This window comes from Pollachius pollachius (assembly GCF_949987615.1).
Source record: "Pollachius pollachius genome assembly, chromosome: 3".
NCBI classification, from domain to species: domain Eukaryota; kingdom Metazoa; phylum Chordata; class Actinopteri; order Gadiformes; family Gadidae; genus Pollachius; species Pollachius pollachius.
In genome coordinates this window covers 5,110,998-5,124,144 of record NC_136936.1, presented here as the reverse complement: position 1 = coordinate 5,124,144, position 13,147 = coordinate 5,110,998, and the positions used below count along the sequence as shown (strand labels likewise).

The 13,147-nt window shown below is 41.5% G+C and overlaps 1 protein-coding gene across 1 annotated transcript; it reads right to left on the bottom strand.

The window, feature by feature from the left end:
- Positions 1 to 6,817: 6,817 nt before the first annotated feature.
- LOC307073529 (succinate receptor 1-like) lies at positions 6,818 to 10,412 on the bottom strand. The gene is made up of 2 exons (XM_079733405.1): positions 10,362 to 10,412; positions 6,818 to 8,457 (listed from the first exon to the last, which is right to left on the bottom strand). The coding sequence occupies exons 1-2, from the start codon at positions 10,383 to 10,385 to the stop codon at positions 7,486 to 7,488; spliced, it is 996 nt and encodes a 331-aa protein (XP_079589531.1). The 5' UTR covers positions 10,386 to 10,412; the 3' UTR covers positions 6,818 to 7,485.
- Between the last annotated feature and the right edge of the window lie 2,735 nt (positions 10,413 to 13,147).

Sequence of the window (13,147 nt, the reverse complement as noted above, 5' to 3'; positions counted from 1 at the left end):
GGTCCCGTTCCCGCTGTGGGTTCCTGAGCGTTGCGCGCCGCCTGTTGACTCGCAAGGTTTTAGTTTTCCGATCTTTTTTTCTCTTTCCAATCTTTCTCTTTTTTCAGTGGTGTTTTTTTCCTTTTTCAGTTTCTGTTGTTGTTTTTCGTCTCATTGTTTTTTTCTGCTGAAGTACATTTTTTTTGTTTCAATTATGCAAGGACCACACTTATAAGCGACTAGTATTCACTCCATTAGCTTAGGCACCTTGCTGAAGGACGCCTACTACAGGTCAGGCTTTGCGGATGGGCAATCCTGCATCCTGCATCTCTCGGTAATGTTCCACATCACGTTGCGAAAAGTCAGAGCGGACATTTCTTTTATACTACAGGGATTCGTGCTTTACATCAAATGTTTGATTTTATTAGAAGTAAGATTGGAATGTAATCGACGGTGTATGCTTGCCTTGTTACACATAACACTTAATTAACTGCTACCAACAAAAACAGCACATACCACAGATATATTGTATAATTCATAGGTGTAAAAACGATCTGATTTCCAAACAGCGCATGCATGGGGGGCAACATGATCAACCGGAAAGTGGCGGTAGCTCGTAGCCGTAGCGTAGCTAATCCTAGTTCAAACCTCACAGGTTCCTCCAGACCGGGGCTGCACCTGGGTTCATCTGAATGAATTTCCAACACAAAAGAAGACAACGTCAGTGGTTAGGGTTCACCGAGCGCAGACGTCCGTTTAGGGGAGAGGGCAGGGAAAGGTTGCGTCGCAGTAACCCGATAGCCGCAGTTCTCTGGATGTCATGTGAGGTCAGCCAAACCCAGTCAGCTCTCTCTTTCTGCGTCGCTCTTTGGAAGTCTCTCGTTGGATCTGATTATCTCTGTGAAGCTTGTGACTTTTTTAACAGCACATGTGCTAGAGATCACGTCATTGTCTGAGAGGGCATTGTCGTTTTTATTAGCTTTGTGGGGTTTTTGTGTAGCCAATCTTTGTGCGAGTTGTGTGAACCGAAGCGACACACAGGCTGCACCGATTGTTAGGCTAGGGAATACTTGTTGTGTTGCTATTTGAAGCTCATGCAGATTGTTCATATTGTTTTACCAAAGAAACCACACTGCTCCACATCGTGTATCTTACATGGACTATACCTTATTATGTAGCTTTGTTTCTCCTTCATAATTCTGCTCCTTACTCATTTGTAAATATTATGATTTGTATGTTTTTATTTGCAAAAGAAGAACCTAGAATGACGTGTATTGTTTTTTCTGAAAATAAAGAGACCCAAACTATGACTAGCTTGCCTCGTGTGTGTTGTATGGATCCAATTCCGCCGACTTTCACTGCGTCTTAGTGATAACTTCCAATATTACTGTGTGGAGCATCATAGTCTGAGGCTCTGCTTCTTTTCAATGTGTGTGTGTGTGTGTGTATATGAGCCAGGGCCATGACTGATGGCGATGGATTCTAGAAAACTATCAGATGACTATCAGATGAATCGAAAGGAAAAATATACACAAAGAAGCTGAACAATCTGATATGGAGTAGAAAGGGAACAAAAGCATCGAAGAGGTTCTGGGGTTATTCAAGTGAGGAATATGAATAGATATTACAGAAAAATACCGCATTAGCATTCAATGAGCTGCCTTTGGGGGAGTCAGTCGCTCCCAGGTTTTGAGACAGAAGGCGGAAATTAAATATATATTATCCAAGACAGAGTTTTATTTAAATGTTTGTTTAATAGAAACTTTGTGCCAAGCTAGATTAGAAAATCTCTGCACACACATACACATGCGCACACACACACACACAGACACACACACACACACACACAGACGCGCGTGCACGCACGGATGCATGCACACAGACACGTACACAAATGTTTTCTTTCTCTCAGATGTAACCCGATTTCTCAGATAGCATCACATTCTGTGATGAATTCATTCGATTACGTGGGCTCTCAGAGTCTAATTTCTAGTTTAATTTTCACAGTTGATATCCCATTGTGATGCTCCTTCAGCAGGAGGCTAATATGATAAACGGGAAATGGATTACAGCAGACGGCTGACACAGTATGGCGAGATTGTTCTTACAGTACAGAACATAGCACTAAACATTATATGCAGAGCTATTGTCCCCTGTTCAGATGCGGCTTTAAATGATCATAAACCTGCACTTTGCATCTTTCATAAGATGTATACATATTCGTATTGCTTGCTTTGCTTAAATAACAAATAATATCCTTTTTTTTGTATTTTCACATTACTATTATTTAGCTGACACCAAAAGTGTCTGCTTTATCTAAAGCGACATACAATGAGTGAATTCAACCTTGAGGATACATCCCGGGAATGGCAAGAGTCATGCAAGAACATTGAATGAAACCAAACATTGAATAAAGCCAACTGCTCTAGGTGAAGTGCACGGTGCGTAGGAGTGGTGAAGTGCGGGAGAACCCGGACAGGTTGAAGAGCACCCAGGCTGCTGCATTCTGGATGAGCTTCAGGGCTCGGATAGCACAGGCAGGCGGACCAGCCAGGAGGGAGTCGTGGGAGTCTAGACGGAGAGGACGGAAGCACTGGAACCAGCCCTGCGCCTTCGTGTCCTGGGTGAGGAACGGAGGCGTCCCGCTGATGTGACGTGCCGTGATGTCTGCAGGAGAGGGCGGGGGCAGCGGTGTCGGCGGCGAGGGACGGCAGGTCATCGAGGGGACACAGCCCAACGCTTCTTTGCAGTCCGGGACGCAGACATGAAGAAAGAGTTTTCAGTATGATATTAACATAAATGAATAAACACAAACACATTTTATAGTAGCTAGAAGCTAGTTTGAAGTTTATAGCTTCAAACATTGTTATATTAGACCTTCTTTTCATGATGTGCCAGCAGAAAGATTTGCACTATTATCCCAAAATGAACAATAACTGAACCCTTATTGTGCCATTCTCCGAGGCAATAGGACAGGATGGTTGGTACTGGTTGTTGATGATCGTATTATTATCGTATTACATTAATGCAGTTCTTTCTGTATTCTGTATTATTTAATTTTTTCATCATTACATTATGTGTTTTTCATGCAATCTAAAATCTCTGTCTGTCTGTCTGTCTGTCTGTCTGTCTGTCTCTCTCTCTGTCTCTGTCTCTGTCTCTGTCTCTCTCTCTCTCTTTATCTCTCTCTTTCTCTCTCTCTCTGATTACACAACTGAAACGCAAATGAACTGAAATAAACTAAAATGGACCATTTCCAACTCAACCTCTAAAAAAAGAACAGAAACACACACAGACACACACGCACACACACACTCAGACACACACAAATAGACACACACACACACACACAAACAGACACATACACACACACACACACCCACACATACACACACACACACTCAGACACACACACAAATAGACACACACACACACACACACACACACACAAACAGACACACACACACACACACACACACACACACACACACACACACACAAACACACAAACACACAAACCCACACACACGCCAACATCAACAGCTACCTCCATTTCCCTTCCTCTCACACCATCATCCACTTAGCCAACTCGGTATTCAGCGTATGATGTAACGCGTTTTGTTGTGTGGATCCATCTCTACAGCTCTGCCCTGTCATTGGCCCGACTGCCTGCCAAGGGGGGATTTTGAGGTGCTCCCGGTCACATTGTTGCCACCGACAGTGCAACATAAACAATATCATATGAGACAGCCTGCGGGACCACATGATTCTGGCTACAAGACAGGGCACTCTGTGTTATGCCAGGGTCAATGTTTACAGTGTCGTACCACTGATAAGCACATGCCAATGTGGGCGAAAGTGTTTCGTGATTGAGTTTTTAAGGTTATTTTTCAACCCGGTCTCAAAAACAAAAACAAAACATGTGTGTGTTGTGTGTGTGTGTGTGTGTGTGTGTGTGTGTGTGTGTGTGTGTGTGTGTGTGTGTGTGAGAGAGTGTGTAAGTGTGCGTGTGTCAATAAACTAGCAAAAACACATGTTTTGTGTTTGTGCACTTTGTTGCATGTGAGTGTGTGTGGTAAATAAACTTGCCTTAAAATGTGTGGGTTCACACGTTTTGATGTCACACTTTGTTGTTGTGAATACACAAGTGTAGCATGTAGGATTTGTCACATCCCTTGCAGGCATGCCACACATTGTCAACATCACACTATGGCATCTGGTTATGTTTTCACAAGCACAGTGTGCCATTAACCTGCTGGCGGCAAGCAGGCAGACAGGCTTATTAATGTTTTTCCATAATACTTTGCATGTTCTGCAGCCAAGATAATGCATGGCTGTTGATAACATCCCTCTGCCTTCTGAAACACTTATATTGTGGTGCGGTGCAGAATTTACATCATTATTTACATATTATATTTATATATGTAAATAGTATATATATGTTTTGATATTTTGTTGCTTTGTTTTGTTTGAGAAAGATTAAGCCATATTTTGTCTCTGAGTAAATGAAGACGTAGAGCAACAAGACAGCTCAAGCGACCATCGTATTCATCGCACCACACACTAGAGAACTCAAGAATCAAGAGAAGGTCATTATTACCTTTCTCAGGCTGTCCTTGTAACCTTTTCTTTGCTATATTGTGGTGTCTTATGAGTGGATGTAATTGAGTGCAATGACCCAATCGGGAACTTTGGCATATTCGCAATTAGCTGTTTTGCGAGGCTCGATATATAGACATAGCTTAACCATTTAGCTAAGCTAAATAATAAACCTGTATATATATATATTTATATACACAATTTGTACATGATGGCATTTTTATATTGAGTGATATCGATACTTTATAGACAACTGTTTTGAAACATTTTGTACCAAAACTATGTGTAATAGAGGAAATTTAGGTAAATTTGTTTATTGTAAAAATAATCATTATTTCATTTTTCATGCTCAGTCAAATGTAACCTAATCATGATGCAGTGATGTAGCTATTTCATTAACTGCTGTTTTCATCGATGTGTTTTGGACATATGGCAAGCCTATACATATGCATTCAAAATGATAATAATTATAATTTAGGCATTTGATTACATCGCACTTCTAAAAAATACCCACAGGATAACAAAATAATGTAAAGATGTGGAATATGTCCGATTTTCTTTTAAAAGCACAGTCTTTGTTCATGTTTCCCACATTAAAGGGGCAGTGTGTATTTAGTGGCATCTGGTGGTTAGGTTGGAGATTGCACCCCGCTGTACACCCCCAACCCCACAGTTCCCCAAATGTCTTCATCGTCGGCGGCAGCAACGAGTGTGTGTTGAGGAGGTTCCTTGATAGATTAATAAATTGTATTTCGTTATATTTTATGTATAACAATAGATTTTAGTTTAAAGGTGAAATGGTACTTTTGAATCGAAATACAAAACGCGTCCTCTCTAGAGCCATATATCCCTTGCGGGCTACCGTAGACACATGGCGATGCAACATGGCGGTAGATATAAAGGGCTCTTTCTAAGGTAACGAAAAGACAATTCTTATTTTCATATATACACTAGTTAAAACGTACCTTTGGAATATTATATTCAATTTCTTCCAAACCCGTTCCGCTATATGCCACAAATTGCGCCTTTAAAGAAGCTGTAGTTACAATTTGAGAGTTGTAAAGAGACAGCAGAAAAGAGAGGACGAAGGAGTGATGAGTTTGTGTACTTGCATGTGAGAGTGGGAATATAAACGTGTCTAAACACACATTCGTGGGTTAAAGGTTCAATGAGAGAGTCATGTCACATTTGGGTGTTAGAGTATGACTACTCAAGTGTTGGATTATTAATATGTAGGATTTGTCACATCCCTCGCAGGCTTGCCACACATTGTCAAAGTCACAATGTGACGTCTGGGGGTGGGGGAGGGGGGGGGGGGGGGGTGGTCTGGACTGCCTTAGTTACAGACTCATAAATCAATATTTGCATAGCTGCAAGCAGGCAGACAGGCTTTTTAACGTTTTTCCATAAGTTATTGTCTGTACAGCAAAAGGATAACACAGTATATGTCTGCTGATAACATCCATGAGAGCCATGCATATTGTCTATTGTGGTCTGGTGCAGCTTTACCAATTCTATTTACATATTTTTTCTTGAATGACGTGGTCTGGACTGCCTTAGTTACAGACTCATAAATCAATATTTGCATAGCTGCAAGCAGGCAGACAGGCTTTTTAACGTTTTTCCATAACTTATTGTCTGTACAGCGAAAGGATAACACAGTATATGTCTGCTGATAACATCCATGAGAGCCATGCATATTGTCTATTGTGGTCTGGTGCAGCTTTACCAATTCTATTTACATATTTTTTCTTGAATGACGTGGTCTGGACTGCCTTAGTTACAGACTCATAAATCAATATTTGTTCTGTTTTGTTTGAGAAAGATTTACAGTTACATTTGCATTTACATTTTACATTTAGGGCATTTAGCAGACACTTTTATCCAAAGCGACTTACCATATGTACATTTTTCAGAAGAAAGACATACAACATAAATCTAAATGTAGGTGTAGAGCAATTAGACAGCTTACATTTTATAAAAGAAATACTGTAACTTTAGGTATTTAGAAATCAAATCAATGGAGGGAGAAAAACTAGAGTTTCCGTTTTTTCTAGAAATAGAGTGATTGTAACCAACATTTTGACATTTCCCTTCTTGGGTATTTGGCACATTTCGAATCACCCCTGCCTGCCAAAACTGTCCTTAAACAACCCTAAATGTTCGTTTTCAGAAATGTGCAACTCACCGAGTGGTTAGTGGTGTTTGTTGATGTTCCAAATTAAGTATCATAGCGAAATACAGTTTCTGTCGTGTTTTATTTGGCATTTTGTAAATCCATTGATTTCGGTTGGAAAACTCATTGCTCCTCGACCGGAAACGGAAAGGCGGGCTGGTTGTAGTCTTTTCGCTCCGTTCTAGCCCTACTGTTGATACGGAGGACCGAGCTAAAAGACTACAACCAACCCCCCTGGACTCTTCTGCTGCTGTGATTTTGTCCTTTAGCAGCAAGAGGAAGGAACATTTGCGCAGATATTTTTCTCCTCTGCGAATGTCGCGGCGTTGGCGAATTTGTATATAAACAACACACAAGTTAATTTTGAGTTTAAAATGCCTTGTAATGTGCGTAAGTAATGCATTACTTTTGTAACGCTTTACTCCCAACACTGTTATTGTTAGCTACATTAGCCTCTTTAGCAAACTAGCTCGAAAACAAACAACAAAACTTTCCATTGTATTGCAAGCACAGCAAGACTTTGTAATGCATAAATTGGTGATCGGATTAAAGCAGCAATGTAATGAAATGTGTAAGAGCATTATATATACATTATATATATATTATATTACAAAGAAAAAAATCTCATTACGGGCGCAGCCATATTTGTTCGTGGAGTCGTACATTTTTCCCACTTTGCAAATTGGGTGGTTGGTGTACGATGCATCTAGAACCCGGCATAAATGCATTGGTTAGGTCGGAATTCCAACTGGAGGACGTGAGAGTGTGATAGTTTGTCTCATCCGGATCAGCTTCCTGAGCTTCCCCAACAGGAGCCCTCGGAATTGGTCTCCCATGAAGAAGTAGAAGACGGGGTTGATCACGCTGTGGAAGAACGCCACCGGCCTGGTCACGATATACAGCGCCTTGATAAGCACCCTGCTGCACTGGCTCAGCCCCGGCCAATGCGTATGGGCCACGATCTGCACGTTCCGCATCACGTGGTACGGCGTGTAGAGCACCAGGAACATGACCGCCGCGGCACGGATCACGCGTACAGGCCGGCCGTACGAGGGTTTCTGGCGCTGCAGCGCCGCCTCCCTGATGCGCAGCAGAAGCGTAATCCTGTGCGAGAAGACGCAGATCCCCACCAGGGGCAGGATGTAGCCGGTCAGCGTAAGCCCCAGGCTGTAGCCCAGCGTGTCCTGGTCCGCCTCCAGGCTGGCAAAGTCCTTGCACATGCTCCAGTTGCCCCTTTGGTGGTCCTGGATCATGAAGGCGATCATGGGCGCCACTTGGACGTTGACGGCCAGCCAGCTCAGGCCCGTCACCACCAGCGCCGCCCTGCAGGTCAGGAGGGAGTGCGACTTGCTGGGGTGCATGACGAGCAGCAGGCGGTCCATGCTGATCCACACCATGAAGAGGATGGAGGAGTAGAGGTTGACGTGCAGGAGGTAGCGGTTGATGACGCACGTGTAGGGGTTGGTCTCTGATTTGCCGTTGGCGTACAGGTAGGAGAGGCGTGGGAGTGTGCACAGGAAGAAGAGGTCAGAGACGGCCAGGTTGAAGAGGTAAACATTAATGCTGCTCCACTTAGGCAGACAGAAGACGTAACCGATGACAACCAGCAGGTTGCCAAGGAAACCGATGCAAAACTCAACCCCGTAGAAAGGTGAGAGGTAGTATCGCTCCAGGAGGTCATCCACATGCCAGCAATTATACTCCTGCAGGAAGGAGGAGAGGAGATGAGAGGAGGAGAGTGGGGAGGGGAGGAGAGTAGAGAGGAGCGAAGAGAGAAGAGGGGAGAGGAGAGGGGAGAGAGAGGAGGGGTGAGGAGAAGTGAGGACATCGGAAAGGAGAAGATGAGAGGAGAGAAGAGGAGAGGAGAAATGAGGAGATAGGAGAGGAGAAGAGAAGAGAAAAATGGAAAGCAGTTAAGGTTAGATCAATTCCTAAAATATGAATTGTTCTTTAAAGATAATTGATTTCTGAAGGATGACATGAATACACTGTAAATGACCAGTGTTGGGCAATTTACTTCAAAAGAGTAATGCATTATTTATTACTTGTTACTGTCATTTCAAAGTAATTAGTTACATTACAATATTACTGTCTTTGAATTGTAAGGCATTACACTACTTTTACGTTACTTTTTCATTTCTTTCACCAAAAAAACAGGAAATATGGATTTGGTGTTCTCAGTAGATCTTGTGTTCAATGCAGCTCATTTACACAGCAGGAGGTGATGTGGTATGGCATAATGACTGAGCTAGACTTAAGGCTAACAAAAGTACAGTATAATGGTCGCAATACATTGCGATACATGTATTGCACACTCATGGTGCAAAACATTTTATAATATAAATACTGTAACTTTAGGTATTCATTTTGAAATCAATAGAGGAAGAATAGAGTTTCCGGTTTTTCTTGGACAGAGGTGTCAAACACAAGGCCCGCGGGCCGAATCCGCCCCACCACCTAATTTTATGTGGCCCCCGGGAGCTTCAAATGAATTCTGTAAAAGTTCTGCCCCACACCTCTGATAACCTATCATTGCATTTGCCACCAGGAAGCCCTGTGTGAAATGGTTCTGGAACTGGATGATATGATGACAACGGTCATCTGGTCATTATATGGTAGTGATTCAGGCTCGTGGCCTGGATCACTGCCAGTTCCAGCAGTTTTTGAAGGAGGTGGCTCAGAATATTGAAATGTGACATACCCTACAGAATTAAGGTGGTAGGACCGCGGTCCTCAAACAAGTTTTTGAGCTTATTAAAGTTTATGTAATAACTTATGTTTGATAATATTACTCTTTTATTCACTTGAACAGATTGATCTTTGATTGATTGAGTAATGTTGGTTTTCTTAACTTGATAAATTATAAAGGGATTTATGTTATTATAACACAGAGCAATTTTCTTAGTTGCTTACATATATTTTCAAATGTATGTAATTGCATGTACAAGTATGCAATGTATATTAGTACACTTGAATAAATAATAATCAAACACAGACACAGTCATTTAACAATATCTTAAGGAATAGTTCAATGATATAGTCTTACAGTTACAACCGGCCCTTTAAGCGGAACCATAATCCTTGCATGGCCTTGGGTGAAAATGAGTTTGACACCTCTGGTCTATGAATAGAGTGGTTGGCACCAACATTTTTTTTTGACACTTCCTGTCTTGGGTATTAGGCTCATTTCGAATCGGCCTGGCCTGCTTCACAATGGCTGGCTATGGGTATTCACAAAACTGTCCTTAAAACAACCCTAAACTCACCGAGTGGTTAGTGGTGTTTGTTGATGTTCCAAATCAAGTATCATAGCGAAATACAGTTTATGTCGTGTTTTATTTGGCATTTTGTAAATCCATTGATTTTGGTTGGAAGACTCATTGCTCCTTGACCGGCTTAACGCGCGTTACTGAGATTTGTACCGAGTAAAATATTTAAAAAAAAAAAATTGAAATGCCTTACATTACCACGTTACAGCAAAAAGTAATGCATTACTTTTGTAACGCATTTCTCCCAACACTGTAAATAACTATTGGTCAGGGGGTTACAAGGTCCTCATCTTACTACCATATTAAATAAGTAATAGTGTATATCAAGACGATCTTACCATGTTGTCGTGTTGTGAAGCCATAGTCTCCTGCTTTAGAGGAAGTTTGGTTTGGTTTTGTTTAGACCAACAACAGCAGTAACAACTGCGGGCCGAACACACGGTGTGAACCAATCACAAGTGATGCGGGCACTAGTTTATATTAGACAAGGAGGAAACAATGGCCACAAGATACCAATATGCCCTCAAAGTTTGATGGTACGCTTTTGACAAGCCTATGCAAATAAGAAGCCAGGGAGACACATTTATGTTGCCATCCACCATTCTCATATTCATATTAAATTTGAATCATCATGCCTGTTCATTATGTTTGTATTGCCTGTTACCAAGCAGATTATTAACCTGAAACCGATGGTAGAAGACAGCTTCATTAAAGTGGACTTCAATGACCCCATATTTATCACGGGTAATCTTGATGAATGACGTTTCCCTTGCTTGTGTAATTACAAGGCCTTAATTATATTATTTCAGTATGATGAATGGCAGTCTTCCGAACAAAGATTGATTGGTTAATATGTTGCAGGTTCACCAACCAGCATGGTTTAGATGTTTTTGTATGAGGGTGGAAGCAGACCAAGGTCCCTTTTGTCTGGGGATCAAATCAGGTTGAAACAGATGAGATTTTTCTTGTTTTTCACTGCCAGACATGTTATTATGGACAACGTGCTGGATGTTATGCAACCAAGTCGACTTCTCTATCCCTGGGTTTGATATGATTGTGCTCTTCAAAGCAACACACACACAGACATACCAAACTAACTGAAACACACAAACACACACACACACAAAAAGGCACGCACAAACAAACACAGATACACACAAACACACACGCACGCACGCACGCACGCACACAGACACATACAGCCAACCATGACTATCGATCAACCGAAATATTGGAAATGGATTGTAGAAAGCATACTGCAGAACAGATGTTTCGAGCTCAGTCAAATAAGGACAAAACTGTTATTGAAACACATTGTAGTTTACCTTGCCACCGATAGAACATTGTATCCCATCAGAAAACACAACTTGACATAACAAGGCAGAAGCATTGTTTTGGAAACTCAGCTGACTCCCGAGTTGTGTAGCTGGGTTACTTTAGATTTTTCTTCAAAATGTATCGTCTGATAATGCAGACATGGCCCAACAAAGCACGCTAAATGTGTTTTCACCCATAGAAAACATAATGTAACACACAAGCCTCGTGTTCAAGGCATTTCGAAGGATCAACGAGACCTCAGTAAAGTTATTTTGGATTACATCTATGTTTTGTATCTTCTGCAGAGTAGCACAACCATGGTTAGCATTGCGCTAAACAAAACAGAACTATACGCCCCAAAGCACTGCGGGTGTAACGTGGGACATGAGCTGTTCACAGTGGAAAACCCGGAAATTCAAAACCACAACTTGTTTACACTTGTTCACACTTACCCACCCAATCATAATGTAGCCGACCCCTAGCCAGTGGCACGATTAATGTTAACTGATATCCAATCCTGGGGTTTGAATCATGCATTGGGCGGGTCCATATGAAATCCCTCACATTCTATAGGTGTTTGAGGTGTGTGGTGGTGTTTCCGGTTCCTTTGATACTTTGCTGCTTTACTGCAGGGTCATCTCAATCAGGCAATACTGCACCAAGGATAAAACCCCAAACTGTTCAATAGAAATAATCAGGCCCGCCGCTCCCTATACGCAGAGTATGCAGAGTGCGTAGGGATCCATGTCCCTGGGGGGGGCACCAAAAATTAAGGTTTGTAAAAAAAAAAATTAAAAAAAATAATATTACATTATTGAATTACAAAAATATATAAATTACTTATGAAGAGGCCCACCGTTGTTTTTTCTCAATTGTATAACATATAACTCAATCTCGGCAAATTAGATGTTTTTACCTAATATATAAAAATAGCCCCCCCCCCCCCTCCCCCTGACCAACGGCCCTGGAAATAAAGCTTAGTAAAGTGAAAAAAATATAACCGTCACACAACTGAAATGGTCTATGAATAAAATTGAGTTGAAAATGTTGAAATCTTAAATGTTGTAAAAAAACCCTCAAAGCTTTTCTCTTTAAGAGAGAAAGAATGTCCTTCTGCTTACCGAATGTGTTTTTTTTTTCTCCACAGCTTGGCACTCAACAACCGCAGATTATTTGTGTGTATATTTTATTGCTTGGATATATTGACAGTGTAACTAAAGCCCCAGGTAAACCACAGTATCTGAAATATTATTTTTCCCATCAGTATCCACAGCTCACCAAGGTGTATTTTGGCAATAGAGCCTTGAATCTTTATTACCCTTACAGCAAACATTGTTCTCCTGAACAGAGCAGAGGCTGAAGGAAGCACATCTAGAGAGATAAAGACTAAACTCTAATTTCCTAAAGGCCTACCTCTGCTATACTTGTGTGTACATTACCAAACGGGGGATCTAGGAAGGGACAAGCATTACATTCGTACAAACCAACCGTGTTATATATTAACTTCATTGATAACCGTAATAAGGATGTCTAAACCAGGAGCTTTAGTCAACATAGCTTTACTGCTCAACATGCTTGAAAAAATAAAACACCGCGCACACATAGCACCCAGGTTACGCGTGCAACAAAAAGTAGTGCCTTCGTTATGTGGGTATACCACATACTTAACAAACCGTCAAAACAACATTTGAAGCGAATCCTGAGAAAACATTTTTGCCCTCAAAATATTTTTTGGGATTTGAACTTCGTTTGAACTGTTTATTTTTTCCTTATGAGCCCTCTGGTGGAGGATAATTGCAAACGTGCA